General features: G+C 40.3%; 1 protein-coding gene across 5 annotated transcripts in view; it reads left to right on the top strand.

The window, feature by feature from the left end:
- The first annotated feature begins 324 nt into the window (after positions 1 to 324).
- The window catches only part of mettl22 (methyltransferase 22, Kin17 lysine), a 155,141-nt gene continuing 131,601 nt past the window's right edge, over positions 325 to 23,864 (top strand). For 4 of the 5 annotated variants that reach the window (XR_013078294.1, XM_076751840.1, XM_076751839.1 and 1 more), the window contains exons 1-3: positions 329 to 536; positions 2,485 to 2,648; positions 4,562 to 4,775. Coding sequence is in view for 4 of the 5 variants with exons in the window: in XM_076751840.1 (XP_076607955.1) it covers positions 2,543 to 2,648; positions 4,562 to 4,775 (320 nt within the window). In the remaining variant the exon portion in view is untranslated. Of the gene's footprint in view, positions 537 to 2,484; positions 2,649 to 4,561; positions 4,776 to 23,864 lie in introns of all 5 variants that reach the window. The other variant, XM_076751841.1, reaches the window with a different exon arrangement.

Below are 23,864 nucleotides of genomic sequence, written 5' to 3'. Positions count from 1 at the left end.
TTTGCCATTGAGAATGATGTACGGCTTCAAAAACATGTTTTCTGGAACTCATAGACCTATGTTAACTTGTTGAAAAAGCTTTATAATGGGGACCTTTAAGTAGCCCTTGTGAAATATTTTCAATTTAGAACAACACAATAAATGAACAGTCGACATTATGAAGCTAGGCACAACCATATTTTGACATAATTCTAAAATCCTGAACCTAGTACTGCGACATCTAGGCCCGCCTTCCCGCAAGCCGCACACAGTTACCTGTCGAAATTGCTCGTCCTGGTGGAACTGAAGCCCATACTTTTGCACTTGCAGTCGGACGAATTATGAAGGTGCACTAGTGTGAGCTTTACTGACCAATGCCTGACGAGAGTGTGCTCTCTGCAGTTGTTACCGGAAGGTAGAGTATGTCGTGTATTCAAAGCTCTCGTGAATGTTGTTTAGGTTTTAAACACGTTTAACACGAGTGTCAGGAGTTAGTAGTCAAAGCGTAGCGGAATCCGCCGGGCGTTCTCGCAGGCGTTTGCTATGGAACTATAACGGTAAAGTTTAAGTTCAATATTTAAGCGAGGCAGTCTCAATTATGAATATGTCCAGTAATTTTCAGCAGATTTGCGTAGTATATAGCATGTCATACTTGTAAAGTTTACATGTAACATTTAGAAAAGGTTTTCAAATTTGTTTCCACAGTTCATATCAGTTCCGATCATTAGTTTAAATCCTTAATTTTCGATCGTGGCTATCAGTACCATGTGTTTTTGCCCAGTATTAAATCAACAGTATGTGTGATTATCAGTGAATGCTGAAAAAAAAAATTCACATTATTACATCACGTTTTTTTTTGCTAGTTTGCTGCTTGTTCAGGGGATTGATTTAAATTATCAGCGTTTGAAACTGTCAAAATGAGGCTGAGGAGTAACATTTCATTTAGGAACCTCATTCCAGAAAAGCTGGGAGGCTGTGTTGAACCAATAAAATCGAATGTGATAATTTCTCTAACTTTTTTTTTTTTTTTTTTTTTTTTTTGATAATAATAAAATATTAATCACCGAAAATGACTGATAATAACTAAGGAAGTTTGTTTATTGTTTTACATCATCAGCTTTATTGATTTTTGTGATATATGCTTACTCTGCATTTGATGCCAACAACACATTTCAGACAAGTTGGGACAGGGGCAATAGCACACTGTGAAAGTTGTGGAATGCTCCAAAAACATCTGTTGGGAACATTCCACAGATATATAGGTTCATTGGTAACAGGTCATAGTATCATGATTGGGTATGAAAGGGGCACCCTCCAGAGACTCTGTATTCACAAGCAAGAATGGAGCGAGGTTACAGTATACACTGTTACGACATGGACTGGGGAACACTATAAAATTTCATTTTGTTTTATTTAAGTTTTGCACCAAGTCCCAACTTTTTTGGAATTCAGGTTGCACATACACATAATCTACCAATCTAACAGGACTGAAGATCTGTTGTTTTTACATTTCTGCAGGCCAATGTGTTTTCAGAAAGTCTTATCCAAAATGCTTCTTCACATTCGTCTGCTTCTTAAATGGCACTGTGTCATAATTCTCCAGTCTGCGTGGAGGTCTAGTTTTGTTCGTTTTGTGTTAGTATTATGCAATAGACTGTTTTGCTAAGTGAGACAATACAAATAATTTCCGTTTCCTGCACCGTCGCGAGTGGCAGCCCTTCCAGCAGCTCCGTGTGTGTTGTGTGCTATTTTGTACATTGTGAATTTCCCCTGGGGATGAATAAAGTATCTATCTATCTATCTATCTATCTATCTATCTATCTATCTATCTATCTATCTATCTATCTAATACAACACAGTGAATTTACAACCAGCACCCCACTGGAGTACAAGACACAGCCTGTGGTGCTGAGACACTGAGTTTTGACTATGGTCATATCATTACAGGTCAAATAGAAATGTTTGTCCAATATATAGTTTTGAATGGAAATAATAATAATAATAATGCCCTGGAATATGCATGCTTCGTGTTGGACTCTAACTCCACCACTTTTACTCTGTAGGTCTTGGGGAGCACTACAGCATATATGGAAAAAGTTTCAAAAAAAGGGCAAACCAATTTAAGTGACATGCTTCTTGTACATTATTTCAACATAAACATGTTTTTTTTGCATACCCACATATTACAAAATAAGCAAATAGAATAATGTCCTTATCTGTGTTGTTGAATTATTGTATGTATCATCTTGACAAACATTTCGTTTTTAATCGAAAGTGGAGTTGTGTGCAGAGTTTCCAATTGGTGCTGGTCCATGTGTCCTGGAAGATTTCAATGTCCCAGACATTTTGATCAAATATTATCTGATTATGAACCTTATTTTCCGATGTTTTTGTGTACAAGTAGTATTCTGTATATAAATATATATGTATATATGAATTAGGCTGCAAGAATTGAATATATATGTGCTAACTGTCATCCTTTGTGTGCCCAAACTGTATCCCCAGGTATTGGGAAGCAGGTGAATGGAATGCTCCACTATTTTAAGACCATGAGTCATCAGCCATGGACCAGATCACTTTTCGTCATGATACTGTGCTGTCAGATGTTCATATGCTCCTGCCCAATGCACACCACCTTATGACACGCCTCAATAACGTTGGGCAGCCTGGTGTGTATGGTTCTATTTTTAGTTATAGACCTTTTATGAAGTGTTGTCTGATACATGTGTGTTAGGCAGGTGCATCGGAAAATTAAGCCATGTGAGAGAAAAAGTGGAATCCAAGCGCCCTGTGAGCACTGATTTTATAATTATTTTGTTATATATGTTTTGTAAAAGCACTAGTCATCAGACTAGAAAAGTTAGATATAAATTCAGTTCATTTACCATTTACCATGTTAATACTTAAGCCACAGGGTGTGAAAAATAAGCAAAGGGGGAGCCAGACCAATCAGCTTATTGTGTCATGTCATTTTCAGAAGCTGCATTTTCCAGATTGAAGTTTAAATCATATCATGTCAGTAATTTATATCATGTCAGTTATTTCATCTTATCATTGTAATAGCTTTGAACAGCACTGCAATGATTTATTAATCAGTTGATCTAGAGAAGAATACTTGACAGACATTTTGGTAATTAATGATTTTGAGTCTTTTTTTTTAATGGCAGATTTCTCTGGTGACAGCATGTCCCCACATGCTGTCATGTTTTTGCTTTTCTCTGTTTTATATCATTCTAAACTAACTAACTAACTAACTAACTAACTATATATATATATCTATATCTATAGATATAGATATATATTTCTCTCTCTTTGGGATTTTTACTGTTGGTTGGGCGATTTTGTGTAAAGTGAAGGTGGTTGGTCATTTCATGTCAATTGAATGTGTCTGTCCCTGTTCAATATAGAAACTAGAAAGGGCAGTGGTTGAGCTCAGACCTCTGCCAAGGCCAGTAATCCACAATAGTCCTGCCGTATGTCTCAATGCTAATGTAAGGTAAAATTAAACATTTTTTTTGTATCTGCCCTGTGATTTAATGGCCCATGCTACACCCATCCACCCCTTTTCATTAAAATCTGGCCACTAGTTTTCCACAATTCTGCTGGAAAAAAGAGACGAACAAACCAATAAAGAAACCAAACTGAGAGCAAAACCTCCTTTGCTAAGGTAATGAAAAGGAAATCTCATCTGCACCGCTGGAAACAGGGCTATTTCAGGCATAGTGGTTGGTGACCTTCTTACAGCAGAGTGATGACAGGGCCCCGCCAGTCATGAAAAAACATCTGAAATTAACCTGTCTTGGATTGGCATGATTCTGTCCCTTCTATAAATGAGCAACTGGCTTTAGATGAGAAGATATAGACTGCAGTTCAGAGCAAAGGTTGTATATTCACAAACAGCTCTCTAGTTATTTCTTTCCAGATTCTGTTTGCCAGTTTGTTGGATTTTTGGTTTCCTTATCAGTGTGCTTTCAGTATTTTAGACCTATGCACCTGTCATTAAGTTGGACTTGGTGGCCTTGATAATGATCACTTTAAAATCAATCTATCCATATTAATACTTTTTTCAATATACATTTTCTATATATATCAAAATACAAAATATCAAACAATGCTTCCAAATGTTCAACACAGTTAACTGTTAACTTTTTATCTACCAAAAGTATTCACACATCTTAAACAGTAACTTAAATAGCCAGTGTTCCAAGTTTGTAATTTGTTCTGAATTCGTTCATATGGACAAAAGAATTTTGTATGGCAACAATACAGTATTTTTGTTTACATTACATTCCACTGAACAAAATTATTTCAAGATAAAAAAAATAAAAATCAAAAGAATGATTTTGATAATGACATAAAACAGAGAGAAGGGTCCTAATCAGACTTTTTTTTTAAGCTTTAACTGGTATAATACTGCTATACTTGATGATTCATTAAGGTTGCTAAGATGAAGAATGATAAAATCATCATCATGCATTTGAATAAATCTAATGTTTAATATCACATTTCAGCATTTTGTATGTTAAAATGTTTTGTATATATTTCCAGTCATGTTCTAACAGTGCTGTTTTCATCCATCTAGTCTTCGTCTCCAAATTTAAGATCTTGTCATATGGTGACTGGCATGACTACAATCACCCAGGGAAAGGCATAAAGGAAGCAGATGAATATCATGACCAAAGGGAGGATGAGGAGCAATGCACAAAAACCAACCAAGGAAAATATGGAGAGATTAGTGGAGAAGGAAATGTGGAACCATTCTTGGATGAGGATGGAGACCTTAACATCACACATCGGTATGGAAAAACTCTTGTTCAATCACAGTTAAAACATTGTTAAAAAAAATGATCAGGGTTTGACACAAGACCAGGACCATTATTGCATGTCAAGGAGTCGATGATACAACCTAAAATTTATAGTATTTATTTTTTTTAGGGTGACAGTCTTGAATCATAGTATCACACTCAAAGCATGATTCTACCTCCTTTAACTCTATTCGAAATGTAAGGCAACATTCTGAAAGGAAGAAGAAGATCATAGAAATAGAATGAAAATGAGGTATAGGAAGGAATAGCCTGCCCCATGATGTAGGTTAATTAGTAAATGCAATGTGATTCATTCTCAGTGTTAGACAAAGGGTAGGATTATGTATCTTAATGGCATTTATTTGGCAGACCACCCAGAGCATATTAAATAGGTTCAACAGTCAGTGTACCATGGGGCATGTCTATCAAGGACATTTACATATGGCAGCAACAGACACACAGACTGGCATGCAGCAGAGGGGGCTGTTGTGTAACAACAAAGCCAGCAGAGCTTGCGTGGTATATTTAGATGCTACTAGCCACATTGTTTGTGGAAGTACAATCGCCAAATTTAACAGACTATTCAGCAAAATAAACAGTAAAGCCAGGGTCCGAACTACGGGGGAGCCAGGGGGAACATCTTCCTGTATCGTCATCGTCACTGATCATGCGTTTAATTAGGCTATTATTGATGTACGATTCATAGGTGAGGTTGATTCACTCTAATAAAGATACCGGCGTGCATGCTATTCTTGCAGTCACCATCGAAGCGTGGTGGCATAATATCAAATTTCACTCAAGTTAACAGGTAAACTGAATGATCAGAAGCAAAAAAAAAAAAAAACGTTCTTAGTTCCACTCAGTGTACACGCAAAGTTGCTGTTTTATATTCAGCACAAGAGTCAAAAAGAAAACAAGGAAGTTTACTGACAAATTTGGATTTACTAAAAAAAAATCAAAGCCAATCGACTATAAAGAGCAAGAGTAAGTTATACTGTGCCCTGCTTTAGTTGGTCATATTGTATTAACCTGTGATGTTTGATTTTCATATTGTGGAGGTTTGATGTGGTTATTAACTGCTTATTATATTCTAAGTTTTATATTATTATCTAAGTTTCTTCTTGTTGTTAGTATTATATTAGGTTCTAAGTTAGAAGTGGACCCATTCCAATCTGTCTGGCTTCAGATATTTCAGTTTTCCTCCATGAATGACTTTTTACTGGTTAGAATGAATTATCACAGCTTTGGTTTGTGAAAACTGACTGAAGGATGCCACAACATGAATTATTCTGGCTATGGTTTGATGGAGTATTCATCAGCTTGAGCATCGCTCAAGCCACACTGGGACTCTGATGCCTGCCTTACCAGTACAATAACCTTAGGACAGATTTCATCATCAACTTCAGACTTAGTTAGGGTGAAGATACTGGATTCAGAAGTCCCTGCTGTTTTGCCACAATGCAGGAAGGCTGGACCTAAGAACCAGTTGCTGTGCTGCAGTAGGGTTGCTTGTATAGACCTGGCTGCATGGTTTGCAGGGTTCAGCTCTGTTGGTACATAGTAGCATTGATTAGAGTGTGTGGATCTTCTAATCTGAGTTACTGGATGGAAATGTACATACTGTCTAAAAACATCTTGTAGAATTGCAGATATAGCCAAATATATGAAATGATCTGGACAGGGTGAGGGGCCAATCTTCACAATGCTTCCTCATAAACTGATAGACTCATAACAGTGCACAATAACATCCAATCAAATCCAAGGTGTACTGATAACCTGATCACATCTCACATTTTTCCCTCTTTTCATGAGCAGTCGTCATTTTGAAATTACCTATGTATGTATGCATTGTATATATTGTACCATAGGATATATAACACTTGTGCAATATTTTTTTTTTGTCTTCTTGTCCTCTGACTTCCTGCACTCTGTCTTGTTGCTGCTGTAACATGTGAATTCCCCCCATTGTGGGATAAATAAAGTCTATCTTATCTTAAACATACTATTTCTCAAGTAGGCCACAGCATGTATAGCTACTGTGGAAGAATCTCAATAGATACACAAGTCTTGTATCTGAGTTGAAGACAACAAGACTGGAATGAAACTTCTATATGTGCACGTCTTCAAGAGCTTTTAAAGAACCTTTCCATAGGCTTCATTCTGCTTGCTTTTTGGAGAGGAGAGGTGCATCCCACTCACTCTGTTAAGATGGCTACATTACCAGTTGCTGTGTTGGAATTTCCTGGTCTGCAGGTTTTATGTCCATCAGTACATATTAAGTAAGCAAATAAAACTTCATTTATACAGCACTTTTTAAAACACACAGTTAAAGTGCTTTCTACACACCAAAAAATAAAAATGAACGAATAAGGTAAGAATATAACACAGTATAAAAAACAGAACAATGAGAAACAAACAAAAACACCACAGGACAAACAAAAAACAAAACACTGTACCACTGTAACACTTTTTATCTACAGAGACCCAACAATTCCCTCATGAGCAAGCACTTGGTGACAGTGGCAAGGAAAAATATCCTTTTAATAGGCAGAAACCACAGGCAGAACCAGGCTCTGGGTGGGCAACCATCTGCCTTGACCGGTTGGGTGAGAGAGAGAGAGAGCAAGAGAGAGAACGCGAGAGACAGACAGAGAGAGACAGAAATGCAATCACAGTAACAGTAACAGTGACAGTGGGTGTAGTAATAACGGAAGTATGGCTAAAAGTAGTAGCAGTTGCAGTGGATGTCAGGCAGGGCCATGGCAGGAGATGCTGCTGCCCCACCCATAAAGTGTTACCATGGTAACGGGAAGGGTGTAGACCCACATAGCACTACCCCTTTGAAAGTAGCGGACATGACGGCAATGAACAGACCGAGTGCTTCAATAATTCAGCTGTACATGTTCGAACCTGAAACGATCCTGAAGCAGGGGAGGCTCTTACAGAACCTCAGACTCAGAGAATTCAGCAGGACACTTCTGAATGGTTAGTCAAAAAATATTTTTCTATTTTTTTTCTCTTCAATACGAGCGCCGCCTGTACAGGGGGCGGCGTGAGATGCCTGCAGTTCAGAGGGTCAATGCTCACGCTAGGAAGCGCCAATTCTAACTTGTAGCATAACAGAATGACGTGGAGAAACTCAGCTAAAAGCCTCTAGCCCTTTATGTGATATATTGTCTCTGGGGCCTAACTGCGCTGTTAGTTTCAGCGCTCCTTCTAATTTACACATGAATGGGCAGAGCGCACGCAGAGGACGCTGCTGACCAGGACTTCTTGGCCATTCACCTCAGGTTGAGAAAAAGTAGCTAGCTAGAGCACGCACATTCAAATCTAAAACGTGGTTGCTATTATTAGTTGAAAATGCTGGTATGCAAGGTTTCTTATTTCTTTAGCTTTATACATGCATGATTTTTTTATTTGTTTGTATCAGTGCACATGTGGAAAGTGTGCAACAATGCAGTCAGAGCCTGAGAACATATGCTGCCAGGAGGTGCCACAGGTCACATTATCTTTACCTACACTTATGATCGCAGTGTATGATTGCAGATAACATGCCATTGCAGATACTCACCTTATGTCATGCATAATAGGTTATAACATGGCTGCAGCAGCTGCATGAAAGGCCTCCATGCATGATTGACCATCCAGGTTTAGAACCTGTTTGCTTAAATGTTGTATGCACTCTGCAGCGAGAACACACTTACAGGGCTGACTACGGTCCTTTACAGCTATGGGGGACAGAACAGTGAGTTTTATCTATAATAACCTACACCATTATAAACTAAATATAGTCAGCCAATGCCACAAATTCAGATCATATTTTTTCTTGAACATATAGCCAAGTTTTTCCTTAGTAAATACTGTATATTACACATTTATTCACATGAGACATTTTACAGATATACAATAAATATTTATTGACCACAGTCATGAATGTTTGTACATGGAAATACAGTACAAGTGGAGTCACTGAATCCAAATTAGAAAAATGTGAATACAGATGTTGACATTATAGACCCTGTTGACTAACATAATGTTCAGGTAACTGTAATGATGCACTGGCCTGTATAAAAAGAGAGAAGTGACATCAACTTTATCTTGTATATACAGCTATGTCAGCAGCTACATATACCGTAAAAAAGGATCACTCATAAATAAACTCCAAGAAAAGAAACTTATTGCACAGAATGGTTGGCTTGAAGTGGTGGCACACTGTCGCCTCACAGCAAGAAGGTCCTGGGTTCGATTCTCGCTGCGGGCACCGGGGGTGTGTCCTCCACCATGCCTTCGGTGCCTGCTGCTTGAGGAAAAAAGGCCTTTCTGTGTGGAGTTTGCATGTTCTCCCCGTGTTCACCTGGGGTATCCTCCATAAAAATATACCCCCACTAAAAACATGCAAGAAGATCACCACCTGACCAATGGTGACGACGAGATGGGTCCCCGGGCGCCGGTCTGGCTGCCCACCGCTCCTGGTCTGCCGCGGAGGAGGGACGACCAGGATGGGTGAAAAGCGGAGGATAAATTCCACCTCGTGTGCAGTGTCTGCATGTACGTGTGTGACGAATAAAGGGGAATGTCTCCCCCCGATTCTTAAATTGTGCTGTGATGTAGCAGTCTCAACCATACACTCATTTTGCTCTGGGCTATGCTAACATGTTCCAGTTTAGAAAATATTTCCAAATGATAATTTCACAAATTCCCGAAGCTTAGACCTGGAGCAGCATCTGTGTATGTATCGCTTGACTGACTGGGTTGCTGGGTTTGCATATGGAGACCATGTTGATTGCTAAATAGAAGCTAGCGGTTAGCATTAGCTTGTGCTATATGGCAAAACACTACTTGATTAGTTTGTGTAAAACTGCAAAATGAACACAGCTAAATATTTGTAAATGCTGGTTGCTCCCTCGAACATGCATTAAATCATTTGCAAGATCAGAACTTCTTACCTCCACTGTCCACAATGTAGGATCGTGGTGCACTGTGTGACTAACTCCAGGCATCCACTGGTGACTTCCAGGATATGGAGCCATTCTGACTTCATCTTCAGGTTGCATGGCAGTACGGGGTTTGGCTGCTCTCTTGTTGTCATCGTAGAATTTCTGGGTTTGGTTAGTCTTGTCTAGCAGATAAATGACTTTAACAGGGTCGGTGGCCATGGGTGTAAGTAGTGCATGAGCAGTAGGCAGTTTGTCGCGAGGCCTCCTGCCCATGTGCAGTTGAGCTGGTGACAGGCCTACTGACTCGAATGGAGTAGTTCTGTAGTCTAGCAGCGCAAAGTGTTTTTTGGGTGCTTTGCTCCAAAGCATCTTGACTATTTGCACCACACGCTCTGTTTCACTATTTGAGTGTGGCATGTGTGGTGAAGATTTCTTGTGCAGGATGCCATAGCTCTTACAGAACTCCTTGAATTCCTCTGACGAATACTGCGGACCATTGTCTACCCTAAGGGTGGCAAGGATGCCATGCCTGCTGAACTGAGCTTTGAGAGTCTCAATTGCAGTGAGGCTGTGCTGATCTTTTAGTTCATCCACTTCAGTATATTTTGAGTAATATTTCACAAGTACAATGTACTGTTTTCCTTCAAACTCGGACAGGTCAGAGACTACCTCTTCAAATGGCAGCTCTGGTGTTTCTGTCAGTATGAGTAGCGGCCTGGGAAGTCTGTTTTGGATTTCAGCACACAATTTCTGACCACGTTTTCAATTTCAGCACTTTACGTGCTCACTGCTTGCTCTTCACCATTCCTAGGTGGGACTGGTGTATGAGCTCTAACATGTGTCTTTGCATGGTGGGGCACACCACGATGCGTAGTCCCTTATACACTAAGCCGTCAGACACAGCTAATTGGCTTCTTGAGTCCTTGAGTAGGGATCGACCAATTATCAGCCTGGCCGATAATATCGGCCGATGTGCGGCATTTTTTCGATAATCGGCATCGGCTGTTTTTTCCACCGATAACCGATAAAATTAATGTATTTTAAAACGCGCTCCTTTGACTCTGATGCAGCCATCTCTCCGCCTGAAGTCACGACTCTCAGCTGTGTAACAATGTCCCGCCCACAGCCCTCACTGATTGGCTACATGGCACAAGTGAGTCAGTGACAGCCGGTCAGCACTGAATGACGACTGCTCTGGTGATCCAGCAGAGGCAACAGAGTCAGTCGAAGTTGCAATAAAAACCCTCTTGATGAAGTTTTAAAAATACCACAACCTTACGGTCAATTTCAGTGACAACATGCAAGCCCAGAGTTGACATTTCACCGACCTACTTGTCTAATCACATCAAGCATACGATTTTGCAAGATAAATAGTGTCACGCGCCAAAAACAAAACAAACAAACAAACAAAAAAAGATGTAACCAAGTGAAAATGACCTGAAACTCCTTACTTAATAATAATAAAAAAAAAAGAAGACATACCGATAGGTAGACTATAGCAAGTATAAGGGAAGAAAGCCTGCTGAATTCTGCTGTTTGGCTCTGGAGATGAAACTGTTCACAACTTCAACAAGGCCTATTTCATGATGACCCACCGCTACATTATAATTGCCGCAACCGCTTTATAGCTGGGGCCAGATGCACAACAATAATATAGGCCCTTTCGGTTACCATTACTGGTTACCATTACTTTGTGGGAATAATAAATCTCCTAACGTGTCGCAGTCCGTGGGGCGGCTCCTGGTTTATCAATAAACAACACCGGAGGTGATTATAGCCTATAAGTTTAACAGTACTACACGCTAACTTGTCCTTGTTTGTTTACAATCGTCTCTCCCTCAGTGCTCATGCTCTTACTACATTACAGTGCAGCAACTTAACTACTGGTGTTGAATGATCGTCTTTTTGCTTGTCACTCGTAAGGTCCAGGGATATGAGTCAGGCAGAGAGCACACGTCGAGGAGATTATTCTCAGGGTGTTTTAGTTTCAATCAATAAATTTACCGTCGCGTCTACAACTCACTTGTGTAATGAAGCCTTTGTTGTTTGCATTTACAGTTGCTAAGTGCCTTATTCTCATTAATGTAATACGACATACAGTTCTAAGCAAAAAAAGTTTACATCTAGCCTACTGTTCTGAGATTCAGAATATGCCTTTATTTCTCTTAATATATATAAATAAATATAAACGAGCAAGTCTCCAGGGAAGTCTCTGCACTTTATGAGAAGAAGAGAAGCCGCCTAACAGGAGAGCACGCTGAGCAGCTCTGCTTTCTGCACCACAATCTGGTGCTACTGAATTGGGAGTACTAACTCAGACCCAAATTTCAGAACAGTTCAGTTCAGTTTATTTTTTTGATGTTTCAGAAATTCAGGGAGCTAGTTATTTATTTATTTATTTATTTATTTATTTATTTATTTATTTATTTATTCATTTGAGTGAGTTTTAAGAAATGCTGCTGGAAGGCCCCTGCACTTTTTGTTTTAAAAGTAATTAAACTTAAAGGCATTTCAATTAAGATTTTGTGTTTGTGTTATTTTGCAAAAAGGTAAGGTCTTTTTTTCAGTGTACACAAAACAAACAAACAGCATACTGTATTCATTCTAATCCCAGGTGTGTTACTCTAAATTTTGACACCAAAATTTTCATTTTTGCTGCAAACAAATATCGGCTCTAAATATCGGCTATCGGTTTTGCATGATTATTAATAATTGGTATCGGCCCTAAAAAATCCATATCAGTCGATCTCTGTTTCCCAAATATGTAGTGGTGAAACTTAATGCAGGCATGGACGATGGAGAGCATCTCCTTCTCGATTTGCGCATAGCACGTCTCTGCATCAGTCAGGGATCTGGATGAGAAGGCGACAGGCTGATTGTCCTGTAGTAACACAGCTCCTAGTCCCATGCTGCTGGTGTCATAGTATATTTCTACAGGCTTTGCTGGATCATAAAACTTGAGTGCTGGGGGGTGCGTGCATAGCTGCTTGAGCCTGTCAAAAGCCTGTTGTTGTGCTGGCTGCCACGTAAACTCAACGTTGCTGTTCATGAGCTGTTGCAGCGGAGCTTCTACTTCACTTAAGTTTGGAATAAACTTTGACAGGTACATCACAAACCCTAAGAAGCAACGGACTTCCTTGTCCGTTGGCGGAGGCATGCTCCTTACTGCTTCAATTTTCGCTGGGTCAGGTTTCAAACCGTCAGCTGTAATCAGGTGACCTACATATGGCACAACTGATTGGCGGATGTGACACTTGATGAAGTTAAGCTTATTAAAGATATAGATTATAGGTTATTTTCCTTTCTGCCTCTGATGAGTGGGCTTTGCTTGCACGTTGCTGTGTAACTTTTTATTAGCATGGGCTGTGTACTTTGCTCTTGTGGCCACTGTTGACACCTGCGAGACTTCCTCTCTGACAATTCTGACAACATTACAGTACTGACCAAGGTTCGAAAAACAGTCAGCCTCGAAGTGGTTAGCACACACCAACAGGTTTTTGCCAACTGTAGCGGGGACGTTGCCTTCAAAAATGAATTCAATCCACACCGCTCTTCTGTCCTCTGGCTGGGAGCCGATGGAGCGATTTGTGCTCGTCTTTACACTGTAAAACCCAATAAGTTAATTTAACTCAAAAAAAAAATAGTTGAAACAGATTACATCAAAAATTTTAAGTAATGCTACTATATTTTTTAAGTTAAAAAAACCCTTCTTGATTAAGTAGCTGTTACTAGGTTATTTTAAGTGACACTAACTCATCTTTTTAAGTTAAAGAAACACTCCTGATTAAGTATTTATTTTTTACTAGGTATTTTGTTTTAGTAGTACAAATAAAAATCAAGTATACCTAACTTAAACATTTGTATTACCTTTAACATAAAATATTTAAGTTCTCTGTAAGGAACTGTTCACTTTACATTTACTTAACTTTATTATGTTCAATGAAGCTATACAAACTCCCCGATGATTAAAAACTTTGCTTGATTTCAACTCAAATTGCATGTTAAGACACTTAAATCCTTATTAGAAACATTACATAAATTGTATGAAGTATGTTGAACTCAAATTCCTTAAACACACATTTAAAAACAGCATAAACAAACATGTTAACACATACAATTTAAATGCAAGTCATTCTTTTATTAAATAACCATAAAACATTAACCATGAAAATGGTTGGAAAATGACAAATGGAGATAAACACTTCACAAACAGTGCAAGGGCCTTGGGAAATGGCCAAAGGAATTTGTAACTCTCCCTTTTAAAAGTGGACAAAATGGATAAAACCCTTTGTTATATGCAACTTTTCATTGTGATATTGATATACAGTATATCATGAGTCTTTTTTTATGCGTTTGGTTAATCGTAAATTAAATACCTGACTCAGCATTGCATCACGTTGATGCTAAAATCATAAAAATCCAATATTGCCATAAACCAGTCTGTGCATTACACACAACAGTCACATAAATGCAGATATTAAAGCATTTACCCCAGTATAAGCATTATGACAAAATATCTGATGGTTGACTCTCATGGTATACATTATATCACAGAACCCTTATCACTCCATACTGTAAAAATGCTTATTCATCAAACAGTCAAAAGTCATACAATGACATCAGAAACATAAATAACTGTATTTCAAAAATAGTGCAAGGGCTGAAGGAAATGGCTTGAGGACACTTTTTCGAAAACTATCACCTCTATTGCTGGAGAAACACATGGTATGTAATTTTATCAATATATACTGTAAATCGTGATACAGCCATTTATCGAACTTTTCCATAAACAGTTCTGATCATTGATTTACCAAATGCCCCATAAAGACCTCACCTAACACACCTAGAAATATCAAACACATGGGTACTGCAGTATAGAAAGGCAAATGTTTTTCACACATCCATACAGTACAAAACAACTTTAAGGTGAAGAGTAATACTTTCAAAACAAATCTATAAGATGTTAAAACAAAAGACCCTTTTCATTGCTCTATGGAATGCCCAAATGACAGCAGTGAGTGTGCATATGAAAAATCTTTAAAGTTAAGGAGCTGACAGTCAAACAACTGTCAGCTTTGTTTGTTCATACAGTGACATTACTCCACTGCCAAAATGTCATTTTCAAGGCTCAACACCTTGGGCCTCAACTTCCCATCGTCCAGGCCCATCAAGACTTTCTGGGTAAAGTTAAATGTATTGGCCAAGTCTTCAGAATCAGAATCAGAAATCAGAAAAAAGCTTTATTGCCAAGTACGATTTTACATATACGAGGAATTTGTTGTGGTGAAATTGGTGTATGACACATCTACTGAAATAAGAGCACAAAATATAACAATTTAGATATATTTACACAAGTCTGTTTTTTGTTGTTTGCTATTTTCCGGACACACAGTCTGTTTTTCAGAAAGAAGTCCAAGTTGAGCGTTAATGTAATGCATAGAGTTGTATTTATATCAATGTGACAAAATGAGTCCGAGGTGGAATGTGAAGAGTGTCGGGGGGGTTCCGGGCCTTGTTGATAAGGCTGACAGCAGACGGGAAAAAACTGTTCTTATGGCGTGAGGTTTTGGTCCTGATGGACCGCAGCCTTCTGCCAGAGGGGAGTGACTCAAAGAGTTTGTGTCCGGGGTGAGAGGGATCAGCCACAATCTTTTCTGCACGCCTCAGGGTCCTGGAGGCGTACAGGTCCTGAAGAGATGGGAGATTGCAGCCAATCACCTTCTCTGCAGACCGAATGACACGCTGCAGTCTGCCCTTGTCCTTGGCGGTGGCAGCAGCGTACCAGACAGTGATGGAGGAGGTGAGGATGGACTCAATGATGGCTGTGTAAAAGTGCACCATCATTGTCTTTGGCAGGCTGAATTTCTTCAGCTGCTGTAGGAAGTACATCCTCTGCTGTGCTTTCCTGATGAGGGAGCTGATGTTCGGCTCCCACTTGAGGTCCTGGGAGATGATCGTTCCCAGGAAGCGGAGAGACTCCACAGTGTCAATAGTGGAGTCACAGAGGGTGATGGGGCAGGTGAGGCTGAGTTCTTCCTGTTGTCCACAACTATCTCCACTGTCTTTAGAGCATTGAGCTCCAGGTTGTTCTGGTTGCACCAGGTCACCAGATGGTCAACCTCCCACCTGTAGGCGGACTCGTTGCCATCAGAGATGAGTCCGATGAGGGTGGTGTCATCCGCAAACTTCAGGAGTTTGACAGACTGGTGACTGGAGGTGCAGCTGTTTGTGTACAGGGAGAAGAGCAGAGGAGAAAGAACACAGCCCTTGGGGGATCCGGTGCCGATGGTCTTAGCGTCGGAGACGTGTTTCCCCAGCTTCACGCACTGTTTCCTGTCAGACAGGAAGTCTGCAATCCACCTGCAAGTGGAGTCGGGCACGCTCAGCTTCATGACCACAGAGGTCAGGGCAACGGGTCTGAAGTCATTAAGTCCTGTGGTCCTTGGCTTCTTGGGAACAGGGATGATGGTTGAAGACTTGAAGCAGGCTGGCACGTGACATGTCTCCAATGAGGTGTTAAAAATGTCTGTGAACACTGGAGACAGCTGATCAGCGCAGTGCTTCAAGGCAGATGGGGAGACAGAATCCGGTCCAGCTGCTTTGCAGAGCTTTAGTTTCTGCCTGTACGCAGGAATCAGGTGCACCATGACATGGTCAGAATGGCCCAGTGCAGCACGGGGGACGGCGTGATAAGCATCCCTGACTGTGGTGTAACAGTGATCCAGAATGTTCTCCTCTCTGGTCGGGCATTTGATAAACTGTCTGTATTTCGGGAGTTCGTGCGTGAGGTTACCTTTGTTAAAGTCACCAAGGACAATAACTAAGGATTCCGGGTTGGTCCGCTCCACATGCAGTATCTGGTCAGCGAGCATACGCTGTGCGTCCTGCACGTTGGCCTGCGGCGGGATGTAAACGCCGACCAGAATGAATGAAGCGAACTCACGGGGTGAATAAAAAGGCTTACAGTTAATGATGAAAGATTCCAGGTCAGGAGAACAGTGCTGCTGGATCACTGTCATGTCGTTGCACCAACCACTGTTGATGTAGAAACAGATTCCTCCACCTTTAGTTTTGCCCTAAGGTTCCGTGTCTCTGTCTGCGCGGTGGAGTTGGAAGCCAGCCAGCTGCAGCGCAGAGTCCGGTATTAATCCACAGAGCCACGTCTCGATGAAGCACAAAACCGCAGATGAAGAAAAGTCCCTGTTTTTACCCAACAGCAGTTGCAATTCCTCCAGTTTGTTGAGCAGTGAACGCACGTTAGAGAGAAATATTCCCAGTAACGCTGTACGTAGTCCGCGCTGGCGAAGGCGCACGAGCGCACCGGCCTGTTTTCCTCTCCTCCGGCGTTTCACTGCGTAAGCAAGGGTGAGCGCACCTTTGGCCAGTATGTCCAAAATTTCCACTGTTGGGAGCAGAAATTTAGGAAATAAATCCTCCGGTGTTGCTCCCCTGATGTTCATGAGCTCTTCTCTGGTGAAAGAGCTCCGGGTACTGTTACAAAAAACAGGTTTAAAACACAAAACAAAACAAAACAATGCGCACCAACACACCGAGGCAGCCGTCCGTGGCGCCATCTTGATCTAATAGTCTTTTGGGTAACTTAGATGCAGGGCATAAATCAGTGCAAAAAGCATGACAAATGCCTCAGCCAATGTGGTGAATTCGATAACGACATTACTCTCAAGCACAACCGCAATCCTCTCTGGGCAGAGGAACGTGGCATCTGTTGAATTGGCACCAGTCAAGAGGAGCCCAACCGGTATGTCATCGATGTTTGGTTCATCAGACTGTGCCACCCATAGACAAGAACAGGGAACTGTCACCACAGATTTCCTAAGCTATCTTCAAAGGTTTCTGAATGTATGCATGTGATTTATCAGAAGACAAATAGAACTTTCAAAAAAAATGTAATCATATTTCACAAATGTAATTACTGAGCATTGTAGGGGAATTACCTCTAAATTAATGTTACATTCGTTAATATTACCAGGGGCACCAACCTTCGTCAGCTACGAAGGATTTTGTATATTATATCTGTTAAAGCTGATGTAGTGAACGAATGAATCAACAGTAGATCAGTCTGATAATCTAAGGCGTGAACTCTCAGTACAGGGATTGCTTATATCCAGCTCAAAAGGACACCGTCGGACAATGACTTGTATGCAAAAGATTATTTATTAAACACAATAATGAGATGAATATGAATCATGAATGATACGATAGATTATAGGGATGATATAGATTAACACAAACACTGCACAGAGGAACTTATGGCAAGAGAATGGTAAAATGAGTTTGGCGATAGTGAGAAGTAGGTTTTAAAGGGAAATGGGGACGCGAATATGAAGTTAATTTGTTGAATGAACGATCTAGAGAATTTAGACAAATTAACAATATCTCAACCTCACGGACCAACTCTTATTCAAAACCGCTTAGGTATGCCTACTTTGTCAGCGATGTTCCTGTAGAGGTCTGCTCCGAACTAACACGAAGAGGCTCCGCGCCGTTGTCAGTCACTCTGGCCCGTACAGCAGTCTGCAGGACGAATCAAGCGAACCGCTGATGAGAGCTGGTGCTGGACAGGGATGTCTCGGGAGCTGAGGGTCTTCGGTGTCGGTTACAGACGAGGAACGGCTTCTGATGGTTCTTTAACCCGGACCAGCGGGTCAGCAGCAGGCTACAGGTCTTCGGGGCGGTCAGCTAGTTGTTGGCCGTTTGGCAAGGCTTTTGATTACTAATAATAAAATTGAGAAACTCTTCGATGGCCGGTCGAAAATGTCTTCAAAGTTATTATTACGTGACTAGACTTTAACAACAAAAATAGGAATTCTGCGGCTTGGCGTGGCGAGCAAAAATGAAAGTTTCACGAAGATTAGAAAAGTGCGTTTTCTGCAGAATTAAATCAGGCCACTCTGCGTAGTTGTGAGCAGCAGCAAAAAGACTGAGAAAACGACGGAGCGGAAAAATACTTGAAAACTAAAGACAAAGAACTTAACACAAAAATTAGATTAACTGAAAGAAAGAAAAGGAAACTGAACAAGATGAAAAGAAAACTTAACAGAACGAAAAAAAGAAACACAACTAGAACTGAAGTCCGCGATGCGCGACTACTTTATCATCGCTCCAGGGCGTGTCTAATCAATAGGACGTCACGCATGTAGGATGGTTCGCAGACGCGCAACGTGATTTCATCCTACAGAGCGAGAATTATTTAATGATTCATACGAGGGACTCATCTGCTTCTCACTATGGTCAATCGAATATATTTTAAATGATCAATTTTCAATGGCACTTCAACAACAACATGCGCGTTCGCTACATGCGTTAGACAATTCTTATGAATAACGACAACATTAAACAATGAACATGGTAACATTTCCTAATACTAATCCTAACAAACATGATGATTAAGGGTATAACTACTTTAACATGATGAATGAATAAAGAAGGGCAGACTATATTTGCCGAAATGATTATCGCTATTACGGTTACTTATTAATAAATGTATCCACTAAGCACATTCAACCTAATTGCTATGAACCTCTAGATGGCGGTATGGTTACATGGTAGAGACTCAGAGAAAACCTTTGAAATAGTTTAATTCACAGTTTCGTCATTCTGTAAGTTAGAAAAACCAGGAAAGCATCGTTATTGTACTGATCACGAGCTTAGCAATGTAATTACATCTACAGTTAAATCAAACATTGAGATTTGGTTAATTTGGTAGGTTAAGCAAAAGACACACAGACATACAGAACAGTTTGCTTCAGGAATGTTCAATTTACAACCCATCAGCATTATCTGGTTTGGAGATTCCTTTGAGACATGGCATTCGTCCATCCAGGCAGTTTTATTGTCCTCAACTCCCATGGGCTATCAAGAAAGAGTTAGCACCTCCATGGGAACGTCTTGACCAGATGTAAATTAGAAGTAAAAGTGTTGTCAGTGACTCTTGTTGCCCTGAAAGAGTGTGATAAGAGGTCTCTCAACCAGACATCCTGTCTCTGCCTGGGTTCACACCTTTCGGTGAACCTTCCAGATGGTCAATAACTCTTAAAAGTCTGATTGTTTTATCACTACACTTCTCCTGAGCAATGCAAAGAGGTTAGAAGAGGGTCAGCTACAGACCAGTTCTGCTACAGCATTAAGGCATTATTATTATTAAACATTATATCCTTCATGAAGGTAGGAATTATTATAGGACTGTATTAGACTGTGTTAGTTTTAGCTAGATGTACCTAATAAAACTGGCAACTGAATATAAGTTAACGGTATCACGAATCATTAATTATATTCCATGATCAACTGTCACATAACTAATTCTAAACAATTACTTACATCCCATAGCTTCAGAAATCCAGAGTCATCCTCATGCAGGTATGCAGGGAGAGCATGGAGGACAGCAGCACGTCTGACATGGATGTCAACTTGTTCCTTGAGTACGAGAACATATTTTTGTTTCACTTTGAATGCTAAACAGCATTACCACACAATACAATATAGCACAAGAAGAGATGAGGGTTTTAAAAAAGATAAACCAAAATCCACTGTAGTGGCATGATCAAGCGCCAAGAAGTGTAACCAACTCACCTGGCGGTCATACGTGCTGAAGAGGTGATCCAGAACATTGGCTACTTTCCCCTTGCGTGCAGCTTTCTTCCTGAACAAACTATGAAGATGGGGGACATGTCGGTCCAACTCAGCGTAGAAGTGATTCTTCAGGTTGATGTTTGTAATTCTGTGAAACTTGGCACAAGTCTGCACAAATATAAACTGGCTGTTTAAGTCAGAGTAGATTGTATATGGAGCCCTGTAGAAAATAGTAGATATAAACAGTAACAAAACGTGCTACACTATTGACTAGTACTGGCAAAACATTGCCCTTGTACTGTGTCTGATTTGGGTAAAAACATTCAGATCTTTATACTACCAAATCAAATGCCAAGTTTAATGTAAATCTCAGAATCCCCATCAAAGTTATAACTAATATGCACGCACAAAACAATTACATTTAATACATCTGCTCAAATAGGTGTACTAAGGAAAATATTTTCACCTGTGACTCCATTTTAAGAGCAGGCCAGCGTTCAAGGATCTCTCCAACAGGCAGGTCATCATTGATGATCTCGTTGCGCCGCAAGGCGAAGGTGGTCTGCATTAACTTTGCAATCAGTTGGCTTTTGTCACTCATCTTAACCTTATCCACAATTTGAAGTCTCAATTGCTCAAGCCCTCTTTGGTCTTTAGATGTTATTGTGGGGAGCTTGTTTTTCTGCGTTGTTTCTACTCCTCGGAATTTACTCAACTTAGTGCATTAGTTACCCATCTTAAACTTCATACTGTTTTTGCAACCATACCATCCCGTCTGAGATCCTGGCTCTTTTAGACAATGATGCTTAGTGACAAGCGCTTCTGCTACCATTGAAACTTCCTTATCAGTGGGGTATGCTTTGAAGCTATGCATTTTGGCTGCAAGAGTCTCAAGGATGTCATGCTTTTGTCCCCTAGATAACTTTACAGTTTTCCCTGTTCTCTCGTATGTAACATTTCCTTCACCGAGTATGAGTTCTACCTCGTAGGAAAAAGTGGGCAATGGAAAAGCATCAGGCCATCTCTCAGCCCTGCTTGGTGTCATGGCATGGGGCAATATTATCGTGTCATCTGATGCTACTGAACTGGCGTCGCTCTCGGACCTTATAACCTTTAGTACAGCCTTCTGTGGACGCTCCTCGATGTCTACAAGGGAACATAACTGCCTGTCAAAGTCTGGATCTTGGTATAAGCTAAAGTCAAAGTCTAGCTTAAACTTTTGTTTTAGCATTGTTTTTAGCTCATCCACAAATTCTGGACATGAAGATAAAGTCATCTTCCTGACCATATCCACGGAGGTATGGACATGAAGTAGGAAGTTTTGTGCTGCCATTTCCTATTATTAAAAAGAAGAGGAGAGAGAGTATGGATTAATGAGGAACATTCAGTTTGGCAGCACGCAATCAGGATTTGTTCAAAACAAAACAAATTCAGACAATTGAAAATTTTTAGTTTTGAATGAAAAACATCATTGGTTTGGATCAAGTATCTTTGACTCAAGTATCTTAACTAATTACAGCATGACAGTTAAATACAATAACTCTCAATCAAACAAGTAGTCTTAACCAGTAATATTGAGTGGTAAATTAAAACACAAATGTAACAGTTAAACAATTAGAAAATTAACAACTCATTAACACACTGGTAAATCTAATGAAGCAGTGTGTGCGGCTAGATGCTACACACAGCATGCTACCTGTAATCATCTGGCTGCCAACACGCTGCGTCCACATTGTGTCAACCATTCATTATGTGCTCACACACGCTACATCGGGCATTTAACAAAGCATGCGCCGACATGTAAGGCACAAATAACAAATACACATTGACAACAAAAGTTGGTTTAACAACAGGCTAACCATAAGTTTAGCTCACTCACTAATTCAAGCAGTGTTAACAGTTTCAACAGAACTTCAAGTATTCACAGCTTTCAACCCGCAACTTCCAACAGCTCGTGGACATCTGCAGTCAGCAACAAAGTGACTGTTAACCTTCACATTGAACATTAAATTGATTGCACGCCAACAAAAAAACCCCTTACTAACCTGCAGCCGCTCCACTCCGTGCATCAGCCCCCATTCATCTACCTACGAGGGCATCTGCTTCCTGTAAATAGCGGAGCGGTGCAGCTGATTGGCTGCGTGCTAGTCACGCAGTTTACAGCGCGGTTACGTCAGGTAAATCTTATTTGCATTTGACAGAATATTTTACTCTTTATTATTCTGAACCCTGAGTTACAAATATGTGCTCAATCCTGCTGAATTTTGGAAGTCCTCTGGTCTGGCCTGCAGAAACAAACATCCCATTTGCATACTCTGTACCATCTGTGGAGACCTTTGCTGTACTATATATGTTTTGGCTATCTGTTTTTGTCTCTATGAAGTCTTTTGCCACTTGAGGCAGTGTGGCAAGTGGGACAGAGGTGAAACTCGAGGCTTGTGTATGGAGTCTGAAAAATGGCACGGCGGAGTTCGGTTCAGTTTTTGTGTTCAGTTGTGTTTTAGTTGTGTTAAGTGTTTAGTTCTGTTAAGTATTTTTTTTGTTCGTTCGTTAGTTTCTGTAAGTTCATGCCTTGATCTTTCTTCTGTCACTTCCGCAGAGTTTCTTTAAGTCATTTGTCTTTAGTTTTCAAGTTATTTTTCCATTCCGTCGTTTTCTCAGTCTTTTTGTTGCTGCTCACAACTACACAGAGTAGCTTGATTTAATTCTGCAGAAAACGCACTTTTCTAATCTTCTTCTTGAAACTTTAATTTTTGCTCGCCACGCCAAGCCGCATAATTCCTATTTTTGTTGTTAAATTCTAGTCACGTAATAATAATTTTGAAGACATTTTCGACCAGCCATCGAAGAGTTTCTCAGTCTTATTATTAGTAGTCAAAAGCCTTGCCAAACGGTCGCCAACCAGACCTGCAGCCAGCTATTGACCCGTTGGTTTGGGTGAAATAACCATCAGAAGCCGTTCCTCGTCTGTAACCGACACCGAAGATCCTCAGCTCCCAAGACATCCCTGTCCAACTCTGGCTCTCAACCGTGGTTTGCTTGATTTGTCCGGCAGACCGCTGCGCAGATCAGAGTGACGGACGGTGGCGCGGAGCCTCTTCATGTCAGTTCAGAGCAGACATCTACAGGAGCGTCGCTGACAAAGCCAGTTGCTTCAGTTTCAACCTTAAGAGAAAGAAGATTGAAAAGTTAGCTAGGTTGCAATGTTTTCACAAAAGCACATTGTAAAATATCTGAGAAGCATTTAACACTAACTTAAAATTAGAGTACAGGCATTGTGTGAAATCTCAGACCACATAATACAAACCTAGGATACCCTAAACCTTTCATTATTTTCTGTCTTATACTGTGGAGTTTATTTTAATGCTGAAAGGCTGGAGGTGAGCAACACAGAAATGTGACCAACGGCAGCTAATGCATGTCTGGCTGATGCCTCAGTTACATGATACTATTTGATACTATTTAAACAAGCTAATTAATACATTTAACCCCTGTGGCAAATGAATTCCTACACATTACTTATCCATAGAAACAATAGAAGAAATGCTCAAAC

This window comes from Chaetodon auriga, chromosome 16 (genome assembly GCF_051107435.1).
Source record: "Chaetodon auriga isolate fChaAug3 chromosome 16, fChaAug3.hap1, whole genome shotgun sequence".
NCBI lineage: Eukaryota > Metazoa > Chordata > Actinopteri > Chaetodontiformes > Chaetodontidae > Chaetodon > Chaetodon auriga.
Note: the sequence above shows the minus strand (reverse complement) of the source record. Positions and strands in the feature narration are given on the sequence as shown.